At 61.4% G+C, this 17,061-nt stretch overlaps 1 protein-coding gene across 1 annotated transcript; it reads left to right on the forward strand.

Moving 5' to 3' along the window:
- Positions 1-166: 166 nt before the first annotated feature.
- LOC141473772 (T-cell activation Rho GTPase-activating protein-like) lies at positions 167-4,066 on the forward strand. Its single transcript, XM_074161380.1, has 9 exons — positions 167-198; positions 289-408; positions 2,184-2,298; positions 2,495-2,656; positions 2,741-2,850; positions 3,021-3,216; positions 3,451-3,568; positions 3,858-3,919; positions 4,052-4,066. Exons 1-9 carry the CDS (start codon positions 167-169, stop codon positions 4,064-4,066), a joined length of 930 nt encoding a protein of 309 aa, XP_074017481.1.
- Positions 4,067-17,061: the final 12,995 nt, after the last annotated feature.

Consider the following 17,061-nt stretch of genomic DNA (forward strand, 5'->3'; position numbering starts at 1 on the left):
CGGCCACCAGCGCCAGCAGGACGGAGCTGTGCTGGCACGGAGCAGCACTGGGAGGAGGCAGGGTCTGGTGGAGCAGCGCGGCACCGGCACCCCGCTCCCCATCCTCGCTGTGGGCGGCCGCGCCGTCTCTTTGGTGCACGGCCAGGGTCCTCCTGTCCCGGGCGGGATGGGCCAGGCCAACTGCTGCTGTGGCTCCAGGTGGGCTCCCCCTGCAAGTCGGGGAGAGGCGGGCACGGCCGGGCCCCGCGCCAGCGGCCTTTCTCATGCCCGCCGCTCTCTGCTGCGCAGGGAGGCTCTCGCCGAGGCCGAGGCGGTGCTGAGCGCGGACGTGCGGCTGAGCCGGGGCCGCAAGAGGAGCGAGAGGCGCCTTCTCCTCCTCCAGGAGGAACTGGTCATCGCCAAGTTGCTGTAAGACCCTGCCAGCCCAGCTGCCTTGCCTTCCCTCTCCTTTCCCCCAGCCCTGGCCCCGGCACCTCGGTGCTGGATGCCCCAGGCTCCCTGCCAAGGGCAGGTGGGGGACAGGGCTCTGCCCGCGGGAACCCCGAGGAGGCCACCTCCAGCTCACGTCCTGCCTCTCCCCTGGGCAGACATGGCACCACCCTGCGCCCACAGCTCCGCCTGGCCCTGGACCAGCTGTGGGTGCTGAGCGGCGGGAAGGAGGCGGCGGCGGAGGAGCAGGAGGAGGATGAAGGCGGCAGCCATGGGGACGGCACCGCCCTCATCTTGGCCTGGCCCACCGGCTCCTGCGTGGCCAGTTTCGGGTGAGCGGTGGTGCCACGTCCCGTGGGCGGGCAGGAGAGGTTCCCCAGCATGCCCACGCCGTGCTGGGAATGGAACGGCCTCTGCCCTGCCTGCAGAGCCTGGCCAGGGAGCGGGCAGCACGCCGGCGGGGAGGGATGGGGCGTTTCGGGGTCCTGCACCCCCAGCTCAGCCTTTGGGGAGCCCAGAGCAAAGAGAAACGCTCTTCCTCCTCTCTTTCTGCAGGGACCGGGCACTCAAGGAGCTGTGGGTGGGCACCCTGCTGGGGTAAGCCGGGGGGATGCGCAGCCGGCCGGGGGAACACAGCTCCCAGCTGGGGAGAGGTGCCCGGCGCCTGCGGGCAGAGCTGCCTGACAGGAGAGCAGAGGCGGGCTGGGGCTCAGCCAGCTCTCTCCCTCTCCCTGCCCGGCGCACAGCACACCCGAAGGAGCCAAGAGAGCCCGAGTGACCCGCCTGCCATCGCTCAAGCTGCTGGAGAAGGAGCTGAGCCGCCGCCGTGCCGTGAGTGTCTCTCTGGGCAGGGCTCTGTCCCCGAGCAGCGCTCCTGCAGCCCAGCAGCAGAGGCATCGCTGCTCACCTTCTTCCACCCCTTCTCTCTTGCCCAGTGGAGGACGTTGAGCGCCAGGAGCCTGGAGAGGCTGTTGGAGGGCCAGGCAGAGGTGAGCGTGGCTGCCTTTCAGCCGCCCTGGGCTGTGCCGGGCTGCCAGGGACGTGCGGCGAGTGGGGTGAGCTTGTGCGGGAAGGAGGGAGGGTCCCGCGGTGCCACTCGGGGAGCGGAGAGGGTTGGGGAGCCCCCAGGAACGGCGCCGTGTCCTGGCTGTCGGCGCTGGGAGGTGACCAGCCACCTGGGGCAGGGGGTCCCAGCTCTGCCACGCTGGGGCTGCTGGTGCCGGGTGGCAGCTGGCCGGTGGCCCTTTCTGCTGCGGGGCCGCTCTCTAAGCGCAGCCCGGTTCTTGCAGGCTGATCCCAAGCAAGGGCCTCCCACGGTGGCGTCTGGCGAGGGACGGGCACTTTGCCGCTCAGCGGGTGAGTTGTGGAAAGAAAGGCAAGCTCCTGGCAGCGGCGGAGCCGTGCTGACTTGTCCCTTGAGTGTCGCCATGCAGGTTGGGCAGCCCAAGGGAGGAGGTCAGCTGGAGGAGCAAGGAGCCCCGCTGGGCAGCGGCCGCTGGACGTGGTTGTGCGGGGACAGGCAGCCTCTGCTGCTGCCCACAGCTTGGAGGAGGGCAGGGCGAGGGCTGGGCCAGGCTGTCCCGCTGGCACGCCGGCTCTGCGGAGCAGGGCAGGCTGCGGGAGCGCTGGCCCGGCGCTCTCCCTTGAGGGGCTCTTGCTCTCTTTTCCTTTGCAGCAGGAGGGAGCGGCAGCAGCAGGAGCAGGAGCAGGATTTGGAGGTGGGGGCTGCCCTGGCCCTTTGCTCTGCGGCGCAGCCCGGCTGCTGCCCAGGCGCCAGGGCAGGCGGGCTCCGGCTGCAGCAGGAGGCTCTTTGGCCAGCCCCTGGCAGCCCTCTGCGGGGAGGACGCCACGCTGCCCCAGCCCATCCAGGTAAGGCGGCCCGGAGAGGGGTCCCCAGCCCTCCCGCTGCTCCTGCGGAGGGGCGGTGGGCGAGCCCAGGAGCTGCAGGCTCGGGGCATTGGGCTCTGCAGCCAAGACAAGGAGGCAGGTGTGGGGCAGTGCTGTGGCCACGGCTGTGGCAAGGCAGCTCCTCAGCCCCGTCACTCTCCTCCTGCCTCTCCTGCAGGAGCTGCTGGCTGTGCTGCAGCGGGAAGGGCCGGCCACGGAGGGCATATTCCGCAGAGCTGCCAGCGGGACATCGCTTCGGCAGCTGCGGGAGGCCCTGGACCGCGGCGCAGAGGTGGAGCTGGGAAGCCAGCCTGCGCTGCTGCTGGCCGTCCTCTTGAAGGTGAGCGCTTGGGAGCTGCAGCTGGAGGAGCTCCTGGCTGGCCTGGAGTCTCCAAAGGCTCAGCTGGAGCCCTTGGCCGGGCAGGACTTCCTCCGCAGCATCCCCGACAAGCTCCTGGGGAGCCACCTCTACGAGGAGTGGACGGCAGCCCTGGAGAAGAGCAGCAGGGAGGAGAAGGTGGAAGAGCTGAAGGCGTAAGTGTGGGCAGCAGCCTGCCTGTTGAGCAGGAGCCCTGAGCGCTGGCTGAGAGCCCCGGGCAAGCTGCGCAACACGGCCGCTGGCTCCCGCCTGCCGTGGGCAAGCCTGGGGAGGGAGGGCTGTGGGCAACGTCCGCTTTAGGAAGGCGGTCTTCCCTTTCCCGCAGGGTGGCCCACAAGTTGCCTGCAGCCAATCTGGTCCTGCTGAAGCGGCTGCTGTGCCTCCTGCGGCACATCGGGCACAACGCAGCCACCAGCAGGATGAGCTGCAGCAACTTGGCCATCTGCGTTGGGCCCAACCTGCTGAGCCCACCCGAGGAGGACCTGCTCCCGCTGGAGGCCATGCTGGAGGTGACGCAGAAGGTAGGCTGTAGCCACCAGCCGCCTGCAGCCTTCCCGGCCCAGGCGAGCCGGGCTGCTCTTCCCGAGCTCCCTGGCTGCCTCCTCTCTGGAGCAAGTGCTGCTGGGGGGGCTGCCGGCAAGAGCAGCCCCACAGCCACAGCCGCCCCCTCAGCAGAGGGCAGGCTGCGGAGGGGAAGAGCCTGCTTGGCCCCTTCTCGGGCAGCAGGCTTGAGAGCCGGGCTTTGATGTGGGCAGGTGAAGGTGCTGGTGGAGTTCCTGCTGGAGAACGCCGGGGAAATCTTTGGCGAGGAGACGGCCGGCCTTTCCCCTCCAGCAGCCGAGGAGTCACCAGCCCCCGCGGAGAGATGCAGAGGTAAGAGGAGGGACTGAGGCTGTTCACGGGCTGGGGATGCCAGAGACCTCCGCATCCTTTCTGGCGGGGCTGGGCACCAAGTGGGGTCCTCTCAGCCCCTCTCAGCCTGTCTCCTGGCCTCTGCTTGGTCTCTGGGAGCTCTGCAAGAGGAGCCGAAGGCTGCAGACGGGGCTCGGGGGGCTGAAAACTCCACTGGGGCAGGGCTTCGGGTGGCTTTTGCTTGAGCAGCTTTTTCCTTCCAAGAAGCCACTGTGCTGCACGTGCTCTTTCTTCCTCACTCTGCCTTTAGAAGATCCAAACGTCCTCCATGAAGCTGGGGGAGATGCAGTGGTGCAGTCTGGAACGGCAGAGGTAGGTCAGGGCCCCAGCACGGGGAGAGCGCATCTGGTGGAGGAGGGGAGTTGCTGATGAGGCCAAGTCGCTGCTGTGCCTCTGCCTGGCAGGAGAGCTGGTATGTGTCTGGGGTGTTCCCCCACTCCCCAGGATGATCCCTGGTGAGGGGAACTCCAAAGGTTGTTCCTCGAAAGCTCCAGGCACGTACTTAATCCCCCCCAACGTGTATAAAACGCCCACAAAAAGGCAGAGGGGAGCAGCTGTCACCTTCAGAGAGGGTTTGGTCACATCCTGCTTTGCCAGAGCTTCCTCAAGACTTTTTTGGAGGGGTGGGGGCAGTGTGAGCAATGTGGCTGAGCCAAAGCAGCCAAAGGGATCTCCTCTGGAGAGCTAAGGCAGCCATTTGGCAAACAGTCGCCCACCACTCCAGGCCCTCTCTTGCCACCGGCCAACCCCAACATCTCTCTTGTAGGCACCTCCGGCTTCGCCTCACACCACCCCCGAGAGCGCGGCAGGATCCCCGGGGAGCCCAGAGGAAGTGGGGAGGCTTGCCGAAGGAAGAAGGTAAAACGAGCTGCCTTTTGCTTAAAATCGGAACTGATGGGGTGGGATTGCAGCTTCCCCGAACTAATGGCCCTGTGGGATGGAAAGGTTTGCAGGCTCCACCCAGGACACGGAAAAGAGAAGACACCGGAAGAGGAAACGGACCTGGGAAGAGGAGACTGAAAGCCCCGTGGCAACAAAGAAGAGGAGGAAGAGAGGAAAAGCCTCTGCGGATGGAGCCAGGAGAAGATGCCGGTAGGTGCAGAAGGTCGGCAAGGCCAGGTGTGTACCAGGCTCTGCTGCCCACCTTTCCCAACTGGGAACACTGCTCTTAGTGGGTCCCGCTGGCTGTCAGGGGGTGGCGAGGGATGGTGCTGGGCAGGGTTTGGGAAGAACTCCACGGCAGCTCCCCAGGGGCTCCCGATGGAGCCCTGCTGCGTGGCACAGGGGCACTGAGCATCTCTGCACATGCATGGGCCTCCAAGGGCATTGCCTGTGGGGACAAGGCGCCAGAGCCATGCCGGGGCCAAGGCCAGCGGCAGCTCTCTCTTCTGGGCCTTGAAGAAGGCCTCGTCAACGCTGTTCCCCAAAGAGAGGGGAACCAAACCCTGCCTCTTCCTGCCTCTCTGGGTTTAGCAGAGCTTTCGCACTCTGTCGTTGCAGGCGCTGATGGCTTTTCTCCGGCTGAGGCGCTGTGACTCCTGGGACTGCCCCAGTCGATGTCCAGATGTCCGCAATAAAATGAGCTGTTCTCCCTTCCGACTGAGTCTGTGTCCTGCTTTGAGCGACAGTTCTCTCTCCCCTGATGGCGGCGATCCGGAGAACTCCTTGCCCTGCTGCTGGACCCCTGAGCCCTTCCCTTCCTCCCGAAGCCGCAGCGCTCCCGGTGTCCCACCTTGGCTTTCCCTGCTGGGAGTGCACGGCTTCCTGCTGAGAGCAAGGGCTGAGCGTAATCCTTGTCCATTTGATATCGGCATCGGGATCAACACTGGTTCTTCAAGTGTTTTTTATGTAAATTATTTCTTATTATTTATTAAATCTGTTTCTTTGTCAACCCTCAGGTTTCCTTGTTTTTTTCCTGATGTGGGGAGGGGTGGGAAGGGGTGCAGGTGGGGAAGGGTCATCGGGTCATAGAACAGTTGTCTAAATGACAGTAAATTGGGGGACCTGTGGCAATGGTCTGCTCCAACATCTGCTCCAGCAGGCTCCCCTAGAGCAGGTTGCCCAGGACCGTGTCCTCTTGAGGTCTGGGTGTCTCCTAGGAGCCGCACCATGCGGTCAGAGCCAGGGAAAGGCGTAGGCAGGGCACAGGGGCCAGGAAGGGCTAAAGGTCCTTGTGCAGCCACTGTCACTTGTGCCTTGGTGTCTCCTGCAGCCAGCCAGCCTCCTCACACACTGGCTGGGGGACAGTTTCCAAAGCTCCCCCAAAATCATGGCAATGGTAGAGATAGCCTTCCACGCTGGGCACCATAAATGGGTCAGCTCACCCAAAAAGCTTTGGAAGTGGCTCCAAGAGCAGCCACTGGTGCATCCCGGAGGGATAGAGGGGAGGCCTGTAGTGTGATGGAGGAGGAAGGAGGAGCCCTCTCCCCCTGGCCAGGGAAGGATTTTGCTCACAGGCTGTTGTGGGTGAAGCCTGGCCGGCAGCTCAGCAGCACCCAGCCGCTCCCTCACTCCTCCTGGGGGGGGGATCCACGGGGAGAATCGGAAGGGAAAAAACCCATGGGATCAGTCAGAGGCAGCTGTATTGACAGAAATGGTAAGCAAAAGAAAAGCCAGAAACCAGAAGGAGAGTGGAAAAGAAAGCCCAAGGCAAACAAGGGCTGCACCTGTGGGGAGGGGCGGGCAGGTCAGGTGACCCAAACTGACCAATGGGCTGTTCCCTCCCATCTGCCAGCGGGAGAAAAGCTGGGGCATCAATGGGGGAGTGTTTTCTTGAATGGCTTCTGTTTCCCTGGCTGTTTCTCAAGGGCTGGCCTTCTTCACTGGCACTCTTTCTTCAATGCCTGACGGTGACCTCTCCCTGGGAGCTTGAGACGGTTTTGTATGTTTGTCTATCTATTTCATTAGTTCCTTCTTATTTTATTATGAAGATTTCATTCAAGCAGTTTAGTGTTTTCACTCCTCTGCTTCTTGCTCTCTCCACGTTCAGCCCACGTTTGCCGCTGTTTCATGCCCAGTTGGAAACTTGTACTGTGAGGAGCAGCCGGTCACACAGAGCATGGGATTCAGTCTCTTTCCTTGACTTGGCATGCCAAGGGAGGATCTTGGTGTTGATAATGGAGCAGGGTAGAAAAAAACCAAAAGATGATCCATCTGCCTCCTGCCACCTCTGCAATGAGAAGGAGAATGGGCTGAAGTGTCCCTGCCTTGCTCACTGCCAGTGGACAACCTGTCTCAGTTTGCCTCGGCTGAGTGAAATGTAACCCAAAAAAACAATGTTGTGGCTCTCGGTTGAAGGAGCTCTAGACAGCAAAGGTGGATGCTGGAGCTACAGCTTACAGTCGACTGTTCCACGTGGAACAGGAAATCCAGCAGTATCTCATTGATGTAAATTGATGCTTTCACCTGGAGAGGGGCCAAGCGTACCTGGAATGGACGGCCGCAGGGGTGGAAACACAGCCCTACTCTTTGCCATGGAGTGATCCAGGCTGCCCTGGAGAAGGGTGGAGCCCCAGAACACCTGCAATACATTGATGACATCCTTGTGTGGGGTAATACAGCACAAGAAATGGCTTCCAAGAAAGTTAAGAAAATAACCAAGAGTCTTCTGAAAGTGGGCCTTTCCATGACAAGAGGTGAGGTTAAGGGACCTGCGCGAGACGCCCAGTTTTGGGGCATTAAGTGGCAAGATGATCATCGCCAGATCCCAAAGGATGTGATGAACCAAAGAACAGCTATGTCCCCACCTACTACCACAAAGGAAACACAAGCCTTTTTAGGAGTTCTGTGTTTCTGGAGAATTCATATCCCGGGTTATAGTCAGATTGTGAAACCTCTCTCTGAGGTGACTCGATAGCAAAATGATTTTTATGTGGGGTCCTGAGCAACGACAGGTCTTTTATTAAAAACCACCCTGAAAGCAGTGGGGGCTGGAACCTTTAAAATGTGGGAAAGCATTTAGCAGAGGGTACCTGGTTTGTTAACACCGGGGGATGCATCAGTCGACCTGGTCCTGCTCAGTCAGGCCTTTTACGTACTGTAGAAGGGGATAAAGTCCCTGTGGTGCACGAAAGGAATATGCCGGGGAAAAGCGTTTGCGATTCTCCTGCCTCGGGCAAAGGCAAAGCCATTCGTGGGCCTGTTTTTGCTCAAGGACCTGGTTGTACTTGGTGGGTGATGCTGGAGAATGGAGAAGTTCAAGGTATAGCTCAAGGCAATTGAAAGCTGGGTGAGAATGCTCAGTCCTGAGTCTGCTATAAGAGATGAGGCTGAGCAATCGTGAACTAAACGGACTTAAGGAACTAACAGGGGGCTACTGGAGAGAGTCCAGTGGAGGCTACAAAGATGATTGACGGAACGGAGCACGTCTCTTCTGAGGAAAGGCTCAGAGCCCCTGGTCTGTTTAGCCTGGAGAAGAGGGGGCTAAGAGGGGACCTCAGGAAGCATTGGAAGAGGCTGCCCAGGGAAGTGGTGGAGTCGCCGTCCCTGGAGGTATTTAAAAGACGGTTAGCCGTGATGCTGAGGGACGTGGTTTAGTGGTGGACTTGGCAGTGTTAGGTTAACAGTTGGACTCGAGGGGACTAAAGGTCCCTTCCAACCGAAATGATTTTATGATTCTATGACTCCTGGACGCCATAGTGGACGTGCACAAGAACACGAGCTGTTCTCTGTTCCGAGTGAGTCTGTGTGCTGGTTCAATATCTAAAGGGTGGGTGTCAAGAGGATGAGAGGAGACTCTTTTCGGTGGTGCCCAGCGATGCCCAAGTCCCTGCTGGGGTGCACCCTGAAGAGCCGAGGGAGCTGGCCGATGGGCTGGTGAGGCCACTCCAAGAGGGAGATGTGCCTGAAGAGTGGAAGGCAGGCGCTGTGTCCTGCTCGGGGCTCCCCAGTGCAAGGCAGAGGTGGCCATACTGGAGAGAACCCCCAGGGCAGGCCCCCCCGGGGCCCCTCCCACTTTCCGTTGGGCTGGGACCGTTGGTCCTGTGGAGCCAACGGCCACCAGCGCCAGCAGGACGGAGCTGTGCTGGCACGGAGCAGCACTGGGAGGAGGCAGGGTCTGGTGGAGCAGCGCGGCACCGGCACCGGCACCCCACTCCCCATCCTCGCTGTGGGCGGCCGCGCCGTCTCTTTGGTGCACGGCCAGGGTCCTCCTGTCCCGGGCGGGATGGGCCAGGCCAACTGCTGCTGTGGCTCCAGGTGGGCTCCCCCTGCAAGTCGGGGAGAGGCGGGCACGGCCGGGCCCCGCGCCAGCGGCCTTTCTCATGCCCGCCGCTCTCTGCTGCGCAGGGAGGCTCTCGCCGAGGCCGAGGCGGTGCTGAGCGCGGACGTGCGGCTGAGCCGGGGCCGCAAGAGGAGCGAGAGGCGCCTTCTCCTCCTCCAGGAGGAACTGGTCATCGCCAAGTTGCTGTAAGACCCTGCCAGCCCAGCTGCCTTGCCTTCCCTCTCCTTTCCCCCAGCCCTGGCCCCGGCACCTCGGTGCTGGATGCCCCAGGCTCCCTGCCAAGGGCAGGTGGGGGACAGGGCTCTGCCCGCGGGAACCCCGAGGAGGCCACCTCCAGCTCACGTCCTGCCTCTCCCCTGGGCAGACATGGCACCACCCTGCGCCCACAGCTCCGCCTGGCCCTGGACCAGCTGTGGGTGCTGAGCGGCGGGAAGGAGGCGGCGGCGGAGGAGCAGGAGGAGGATGAAGGCGGCAGCCATGGGGACGGCACCGCCCTCATCTTGGCCTGGCCCACCGGCTCCTGCGTGGCCAGTTTCGGGTGAGCGGTGGTGCCACGTCCCGTGGGCGGGCAGGAGAGGTTCCCCAGCATGCCCACGCCGTGCTGGGAATGGAACGGCCTCTGCCCTGCCTGCAGAGCCTGGCCAGGGAGCGGGCAGCACGCCGGCGGGGAGGGATGGGGCGTTTCGGGGTCCTGCACCCCCAGCTCAGCCTTTGGGGAGCCCAGAGCAAAGAGAAACGCTCTTCCTCCTCTCTTTCTGCAGGGACCGGGCACTCAAGGAGCTGTGGGTGGGCACCCTGCTGGGGTAAGCCGGGGGGATGCGCAGCCGGCCGGGGGAACACAGCTCCCAGCTGGGGAGAGGTGCCCGGCGCCTGCGGGCAGAGCTGCCTGACAGGAGAGCAGAGGCGGGCTGGGGCTCAGCCAGCTCTCTCCCTCTCCCTGCCCGGCGCACAGCACACCCGAAGGAGCCAAGAGAGCCCGAGTGACCCGCCTGCCATCGCTCAAGCTGCTGGAGAAGGAGCTGAGCCGCCGCCGTGCCGTGAGTGTCTCTCTGGGCAGGGCTCTGTCCCCGAGCAGCGCTCCTGCAGCCCAGCAGCAGAGGCATCGCTGCTCACCTTCTTCCACCCCTTCTCTCTTGCCCAGTGGAGGACGTTGAGCGCCAGGAGCCTGGAGAGGCTGTTGGAGGGCCAGGCAGAGGTGAGCGTGGCTGCCTTTCAGCCGCCCTGGGCTGTGCCGGGCTGCCAGGGACGTGCGGCGAGTGGGGTGAGCTTGTGCGGGAAGGAGGGAGGGTCCCGCGGTGCCACTCGGGGAGCGGAGAGGGTTGGGGAGCCCCCAGGAACGGCGCCGTGTCCTGGCTGTCGGCGCTGGGAGGTGACCAGCCACCTGGGGCAGGGGGTCCCAGCTCTGCCACGCTGGGGCTGCTGGTGCCGGGTGGCAGCTGGCCGGTGGCCCTTTCTGCTGCGGGGCCACTCTCTAAGCGCAGCCCGGTTCTTGCAGGCTGATCCCAAGCAAGGGCCTCCCACGGTGGCGTCTGGCGAGGGACGGGCACTTTGCCGCTCAGCGGGTGAGTTGTGGAAAGAAAGGCAAGCTCCTGGCAGCGGCGGAGCCGTGCTGACTTGTCCCTTGAGTGTCGCCATGCAGGTTGGGCAGCCCAAGGGAGGAGGTCAGCTGGAGGAGCAAGGAGCCCCGCTGGGCAGCGGCCGCTGGACGTGGTTGTGCGGGGACAGGCAGCCTCTGCTGCTGCCCACAGCTTGGAGGAGGGCAGGGCGAGGGCTGGGCCAGGCTGTCCCGCTGGCACGCCGGCTCTGCGGAGCAGGGCAGGCTGCGGGAGCGCTGGCCCGGCGCTCTCCCTTGAGGGGCTCTTGCTCTCTTTTCCTTTGCAGCAGGAGGGAGCGGCAGCAGCAGGAGCAGGAGCAGGATTTGGAGGTGGGGGCTGCCCTGGCCCTTTGCTCTGCGGCGCAGCCCGGCTGCTGCCCAGGCGCCAGGGCAGGCGGGCTCCGGCTGCAGCAGGAGGCTCTTTGGCCAGCCCCTGGCAGCCCTCTGCGGGGAGGACGCCACGCTGCCCCAGCCCATCCAGGTAAGGCGGCCCGGAGAGGGGTCCCCAGCCCTCCCGCTGCTCCTGCGGAGGGGCGGTGGGCGAGCCCAGGAGCTGCGGGCTCGGGGCATTGGGCTCTGCAGCCAAGACAAGGAGGCAGGTGTGGGGCAGTGCTGTGGCCACGGCTGTGGCAAGGCAGCTCCTCAGCCCCGCCACTCTCCTCCTGCCTCTCCTGCAGGAGCTGCTGGCTGTGCTGCAGCGGGAAGGGCCGGCCACGGAGGGCATATTCCGCAGAGCTGCCAGCGGGACATCGCTTCGGCAGCTGCGGGAGGCCCTGGACCGCGGCGCAGAGGTGGAGCTGGGAAGCCAGCCTGCGCTGCTGCTGGCCGTCCTCTTGAAGGTGAGCGCTTGGGAGCTGCAGCTGGAGGAGCTCCTGGCTGGCCTGGAGTCTCCAAAGGCTCAGCTGGAGCCCTTGGCCGGGCAGGACTTCCTCCGCAGCATCCCCGACAAGCTCCTGGGGAGCCACCTCTACGAGGAGTGGACGGCAGCCCTGGAGAAGAGCAGCAGGGAGGAGAAGGTGGAAGAGCTGAAGGCGTAAGTGTGGGCAGCAGCCTGCCTGTTGAGCAGGAGCCCTGAGCGCTGGCTGAGAGCCCCGGGCAAGCTGCGCAACACGGCCGCTGGCTCCCGCCTGCCGTGGGCAAGCCTGGGGAGGGAGGGCTGTGGGCAACGTCCGCTTTAGGAAGGCGGTCTTCCCCTTCCCGCAGGGTGGCCCACAAGTTGCCTGCAGCCAATCTGGTCCTGCTGAAGCGGCTGCTGTGCCTCCTGCGGCACATCGGGCACAACGCAGCCACCAGCAGGATGAGCTGCAGCAACTTGGCCATCTGCGTTGGGCCCAACCTGCTGAGCCCACCCGAGGAGGACCTGCTCCCGCTGGAGGCCATGCTGGAGGTGACGCAGAAGGTAGGCTGTAGCCACCAGCCGCCTGCAGCCTTCCCGGCCCAGGCGAGCCGGGCTGCTCTTCCCGAGCTCCCTGGCTGCCTCCTCTCTGGAGCAAGTGCTGCTGGGGGGGCTGCCGGCAAGAGCAGCCCCACAGCCACAGCCGCCCCCTCAGCAGAGGCCAGGCTGCGGAGGGGAAGAGCCTGCTTGGCCCCTTCTCGGGCAGCAGGCTTGAGAGCCGGGCTTTGATGTGGGCAGGTGAAGGTGCTGGTGGAGTTCCTGCTGGAGAACGCCGGGGAAATCTTTGGCGAGGAGACGGCCGGCCTTTCCCCTCCAGCAGCCGAGGAGTCACCAGCCCCCGCGGAGAGATGCAGAGGTAAGAGGAGGGACTGACGCTGTTCCATGGGCTGGGGATGCCAGAGACCTCCGCATCCTTTCTGGCGGGGCTGGGCACCAAGTGGGGTCCTCTCAGCCTGTCTCCTGGCCTCTGCTTGGTCTCTGGGAGCTCTGCAAGAGGAGCCGAAGGCTGCAGACGGGGCTCGGGGGGCTGAAAACTCCACTGGGGCAGGGCTTCGGGTGGCTTTTGCTTGAGCGGCTTTTTCCTTCCAAGAAGCCACTGTGCTGCACGTGCTCTTTCTTCCTCACTCTGCCTTTAGAAGAGCCAAACGTCCCCGATGAAGCTGGGGGAGATGCGGTGGTGCAGTCTGGAACGGCAGAGGTAGGTCAGGGCCCCAGCACGGGGAGAGCGCGTCTGGTGGAGGAGGGGAGTTGCTGATGAGGCCAAGTCGCTGCTGTGCCTCTGCCTGGCACGAGAGCTGGTATGTGTCTGGGGTGTTCCCCCACTCCCCAGGATGATCCCTGGTGAGGGGAACTCCAAAGGTTGTTCCTCCGAAGCACCAGGCACTTGCTTAATCCCCCACAACACGTATAAAACGCCCACAAAAAGGCAGAGGGGAGCAGCTGTCACCTTTAGAGTGGTCTGGGTCAGGTCCTCTTTCACAAGAGCTTCCTCAAGTCTCTTTTTGGAGGGGTGGGGGCAGTGTGAGCAATGTGGCTGAGCCAAAGCAGCCAAAGGGATCTCCTCTGGAGAGCTAAGGCAGCCATTTGGCAAACAGTCGCCCACCACTCCAGGCCCTCTCTTGCCACCGGCCAACCCCAACATCTCTCTTGTAGGCACCTCCGGCTTCGCCTCCAACCACCCCCGAGAGCGCGGCAGGATCCCCGGGGAGCCCAGAGGAAGTGGGGAGGCTTGCCGAAGGAAGAAGGTAAAACGAGGTGCCTTTTGCTTAAAATCGGAACTGATGGGGTGGGATTGCAGCTTCCCCGAACTAATGGCCCTGTGGGATGGAAAGGTTTGCAGGCTCCACCCAGGAGCCAGAAAAGAGAAGACACCGGAAGAGGAAACGGACCTGGGAAGAGGAGACTGAAAGCCCCGTGGCAACAAAGAAGAGGAGGAAGAGAGGAAAAGCCTCTGCGGATGGAGCCAGGAGAAGATGCCGGTAGGTGCAGAAGGTCGGCAAGGCCAGGTGTGTACCAGGCTCTGCTGCCCACCTTTCCCAACTGGGAACACTGTTCTTAGTGGGTCCCGCTGGCTGTCAGGGGGCGGCGAGGGATGGTGCTGGGCAGGGTTTGGGAAGAACTCCACGGCAGCTCCCCAGGGGCTCCCGATGGAGCCCTGCTGCGTGGCACAGGGGCACTGAGCATCTCTGCACACGCACGGGCCTCCAAGGGCATTGCCCGTGGGGACAAGGCGCCAGAGCCATGCCGGGGCCAAGGCCAGCGACAGCTCTCTCTTCTGGGCCTTGAAGAAGGCCTCGTCAACGCTGTTCCCCAAAGAGAGGGGAACCAAACCCTGCCTCTTCCTGCCTCTCTGGGTTTAGCAGGGCTTTCGCACTCTGTCGTTGCAGGCGCTGATGGCTTTTCTCCGGCTGAGGCGCTGTGACTCCTGGGACTGCCCCAGTCGATGTCCAGATGTCCGCAATAAAATGAGCTGTTCTCCCTTCCGACTGAGTCTGTGTCCTGCTTTGAGCGACAGTTCTCTCTCCCCTGATGGCGGCGATCCGGAGAACTCCTTGCCCTGCTGCTGGACCCCTGAGCCCTTCCCTTCCTCCCGAAGCCGCAGCGCTCCCGGTGTCCCACCTTGGCTTTCCCTGCTGGGAGTGCACGGCTTCCTGCTGAGAGCAAGGGCTGAGCGTAATCCTTGTCCATTTGATATCGGCATCGGGATCAACACTGGTTCTTCAAGTGTTTTTTATGTAAATTATTTCTTATTATTTATTAAATCTGTTTCTTTGTCAACCCTCAGGTTTCCTTGTTTTTTTCCTGATGTGGGGAGGGGTGGGAAGGGGTGCAGGTGGGGAAGGGTCATCGGGTCATAGAACAGTTGTCTAAATGACAGTAAATTGGGGGACCTGTGGCAATGGTCTGCTCCAACATCTGCTCCAGCAGGCTCCCCTAGAGCAGGTTGCCCAGGACCGTGTCCTCTTGAGGTCTGGGTGTCTCCTAGGAGCCGCACCATGCGGTCAGAGCCAGGGAAAGGCGTAGGCAGGGCACAGGGGCCAGGAAGGGCTAAAGGTCCTTGTGCAGCCACTGTCACTTGTGCCTTGGTGTCTCCTGCAGCCAGCCAGCCTCCTCACACACTGGCTGGGGGACAGTTTCCAAAGCTCCCCCAAAATCATGGCAATGGTAGAGATAGCCTTCCACGCTGGGCACCATAAATGGGTCAGCTCACCCAAAAAGCTTTGGAAGTGGCTCCAAGAGCAGCCACTGGTGCATCCCGGAGGGATAGAGGGGAGGCCTGTAGTGTGATGGAGGAGGAAGGAGGAGCCCTCTCCCCCTGGCCAGGGAAGGATTTTGCTCACAGGCTGTTGTGGGTGAAGCCTGGCCAGCAGCTCAGCAGCACCCAGCCGCTCCCTCACTCCTCCTGGGGGGGGATCCACGGGGAGAATCGGAAGGGGAAAAGGGAGAAAACCTGTGGGATCAGTCAAAGGCAGCTGTACTGCAAAAAATGGTAAGCAAAAGAAAAGCCAGAAACCAGAAGGAGAGTGGAAAAGAAAGCCCAAGGCAAACAAGGGCTGCACCTGTGGGGAGGGGCGGGCAGGTCAGGTGACCCAAACTGACCAATGGGCTGTTCCCTCCCATCTGCCAGCGGGAGAAAAGCTGGGGCATCAATGGGGGAGTGTTTTCTTGAATGGCTTCTGTTTCCCTGGCTGTTTCTCAAGGGCTGGCCTTCTTCACTGGCACTCTTTCTTCAATGCCTGACGGTGACCTCTCCCTGGGAGCTTGAGACGGTTTTGTATGTTTGTCTATCTATTTCATTAGTTCCTTCTTATTTTATTATGAAGATTTCATTCAAGCAGTTTAGTGTTTTCACTCCTCTGCTTCTTGCTCTCTCCACGTTCAGCCCACGTTTGCCGCTGTTTCATGCCCAGTTGGAAACTTGTACTGTGAGGAGCAGCCGGTCACACAGAGCATGGGATTCAGTCTCTTTCCTTGACTTGGCATGCCAAGGGAGGATCTTGGTGTTGATAATGGAGCAGGGTAGAAAAAAACCAAAAGATGATCCATCTGCCTCCTGCCACCTCTGCAATGAGAAGGAGAATGGGCTGAAGTGTCCCTGCCTTGCTCACTGCCAGTGGACAACCTGTCTCAGTTTGCCTCGGCTGAGTGAAATGTAACCCAAAAATCCAATGTTGTGGCTCTCGGTTGAAGGAGCTCCAGACAGCAAAGGTGGATGCTGGAGCTACAGCTTACAGTCGACTGTTCCACGTGGAACAGGAAATCCAGCAGTATCTCATTGATGTAAATTGATGCTTTCACCTGGAGAGGGGCCAAGCGTACCTGGAATGGACGGCCGCAGGGGTGGAAACACAGCCCTACTCTTTGCCATGGAGTGATCCAGGCTGCCCTGGAGAAGGGTGGAGCCCCAGAACACCTGCAATACATTGATGACATCCTTGTGTGGGGTAATACAGCACAAGAAATGGCTTTCAAGAAAGTTAAGAAAATAACCAAGAGTCTTCTGAAAGTGGGCCTTTCCATGACAAGAGGTGAGGTTAAGGGACCTGCGCGAGACGCCCAGTTTTGGGGCATTAAGTGGCAAGATGATCATCGCCAGATCCCAAAGGATGTGATGAACCAAAGAACAGCTATGTCCCCACCTACTACCACAAAGGAAACACAAGCCTTTTTAGGGGTTGTGGGTTTCTGGAGAATTCATATCCCGGGTTATAGTCAGATTGTGAAACCTCTCTCTGAGGTGACTCGATAGCAAAATGATTTTTATGTGGGGTCCTGAGCAACGACAGGTCTTTTATTAAAAACCACCCTGAAAGCAGTGGGGGCTGGAACCTTTAAAATGTGGGAAAACATTTAGCAGAGGGTACCTGGTTTGTTAACACCGGGGGATGCATCAGTCGACCTGGTCCTGCTCAGTCAGGCCTTTTACGTACTGTAGAAGGGGATAAAGTCCCTGTGGTGCATGAAAGGAATATGCCGGGGAAAAGCGTTTGCGATTCTCCTGCCTCGGGCAAAGGCAAAGCCATTCGTGGGCCTGTTTTTGCTCAAGGACCTGGTTGTACTTGGTGGGTGATGCTGGAGAATGGAGAAGTTCAAGGTATAGCTCAAGGCAATTGAAAGCTGGGTGAGAATGCTCAGTCCTGAGTCTGCTATAAGGGATGAGGCTGAGCAATCGTCAACTAAACGGACTTAAGGAACTAACAGGGGACTACTGGAGAGAGTCCAGTGGAGGCTACAAAGATGATTGACGGAACGGAGCACGTCTCTTCTGAGGAAAGGCTCAGAGCCCCTGGTCTGTTTAGCCTGGAGAAGAGGGGGCTAAGAGGGGACCTCAGGAAGCATTGGAAGAGGCTGCCCAGGGAAGTGGTGGAGTCGCCGTCCCTGGAGGTATTTAAAAGACGGTTAGCCGTGATGCTGAGGGACGTGGTTTAGTGGTGGACTTGGCAGTGTTAGGTTAACAGTTGGACTCGAGGGGACTAAAGGTCCCTTCCAACCGAAATGATTTTATGATTCTATGACTCCTGGACGCCATAGTCGACGTGCACAAGAACACGAGCTGTTCTCTGTTCCGAGTGAGTCTGTGTGCTGGTTCAATATCTAAAGGGTGGGTGTCAAGAGGATGAGAGGAGACTCTTTTCGGTGGTGCCCAGCGATGCCCAGGTCCCTGCTGGGCCCTGCTGGGGTGCACCCTGAAGAGCCGAGGGAGCTGGCCGATGGGCTGGTGAGGCCACTCCAAGAGGGAGATG

Source organism: Numenius arquata, chromosome 19 (assembly GCF_964106895.1).
Source record: "Numenius arquata chromosome 19, bNumArq3.hap1.1, whole genome shotgun sequence".
Lineage (NCBI taxonomy): Eukaryota > Metazoa > Chordata > Aves > Charadriiformes > Scolopacidae > Numenius > Numenius arquata.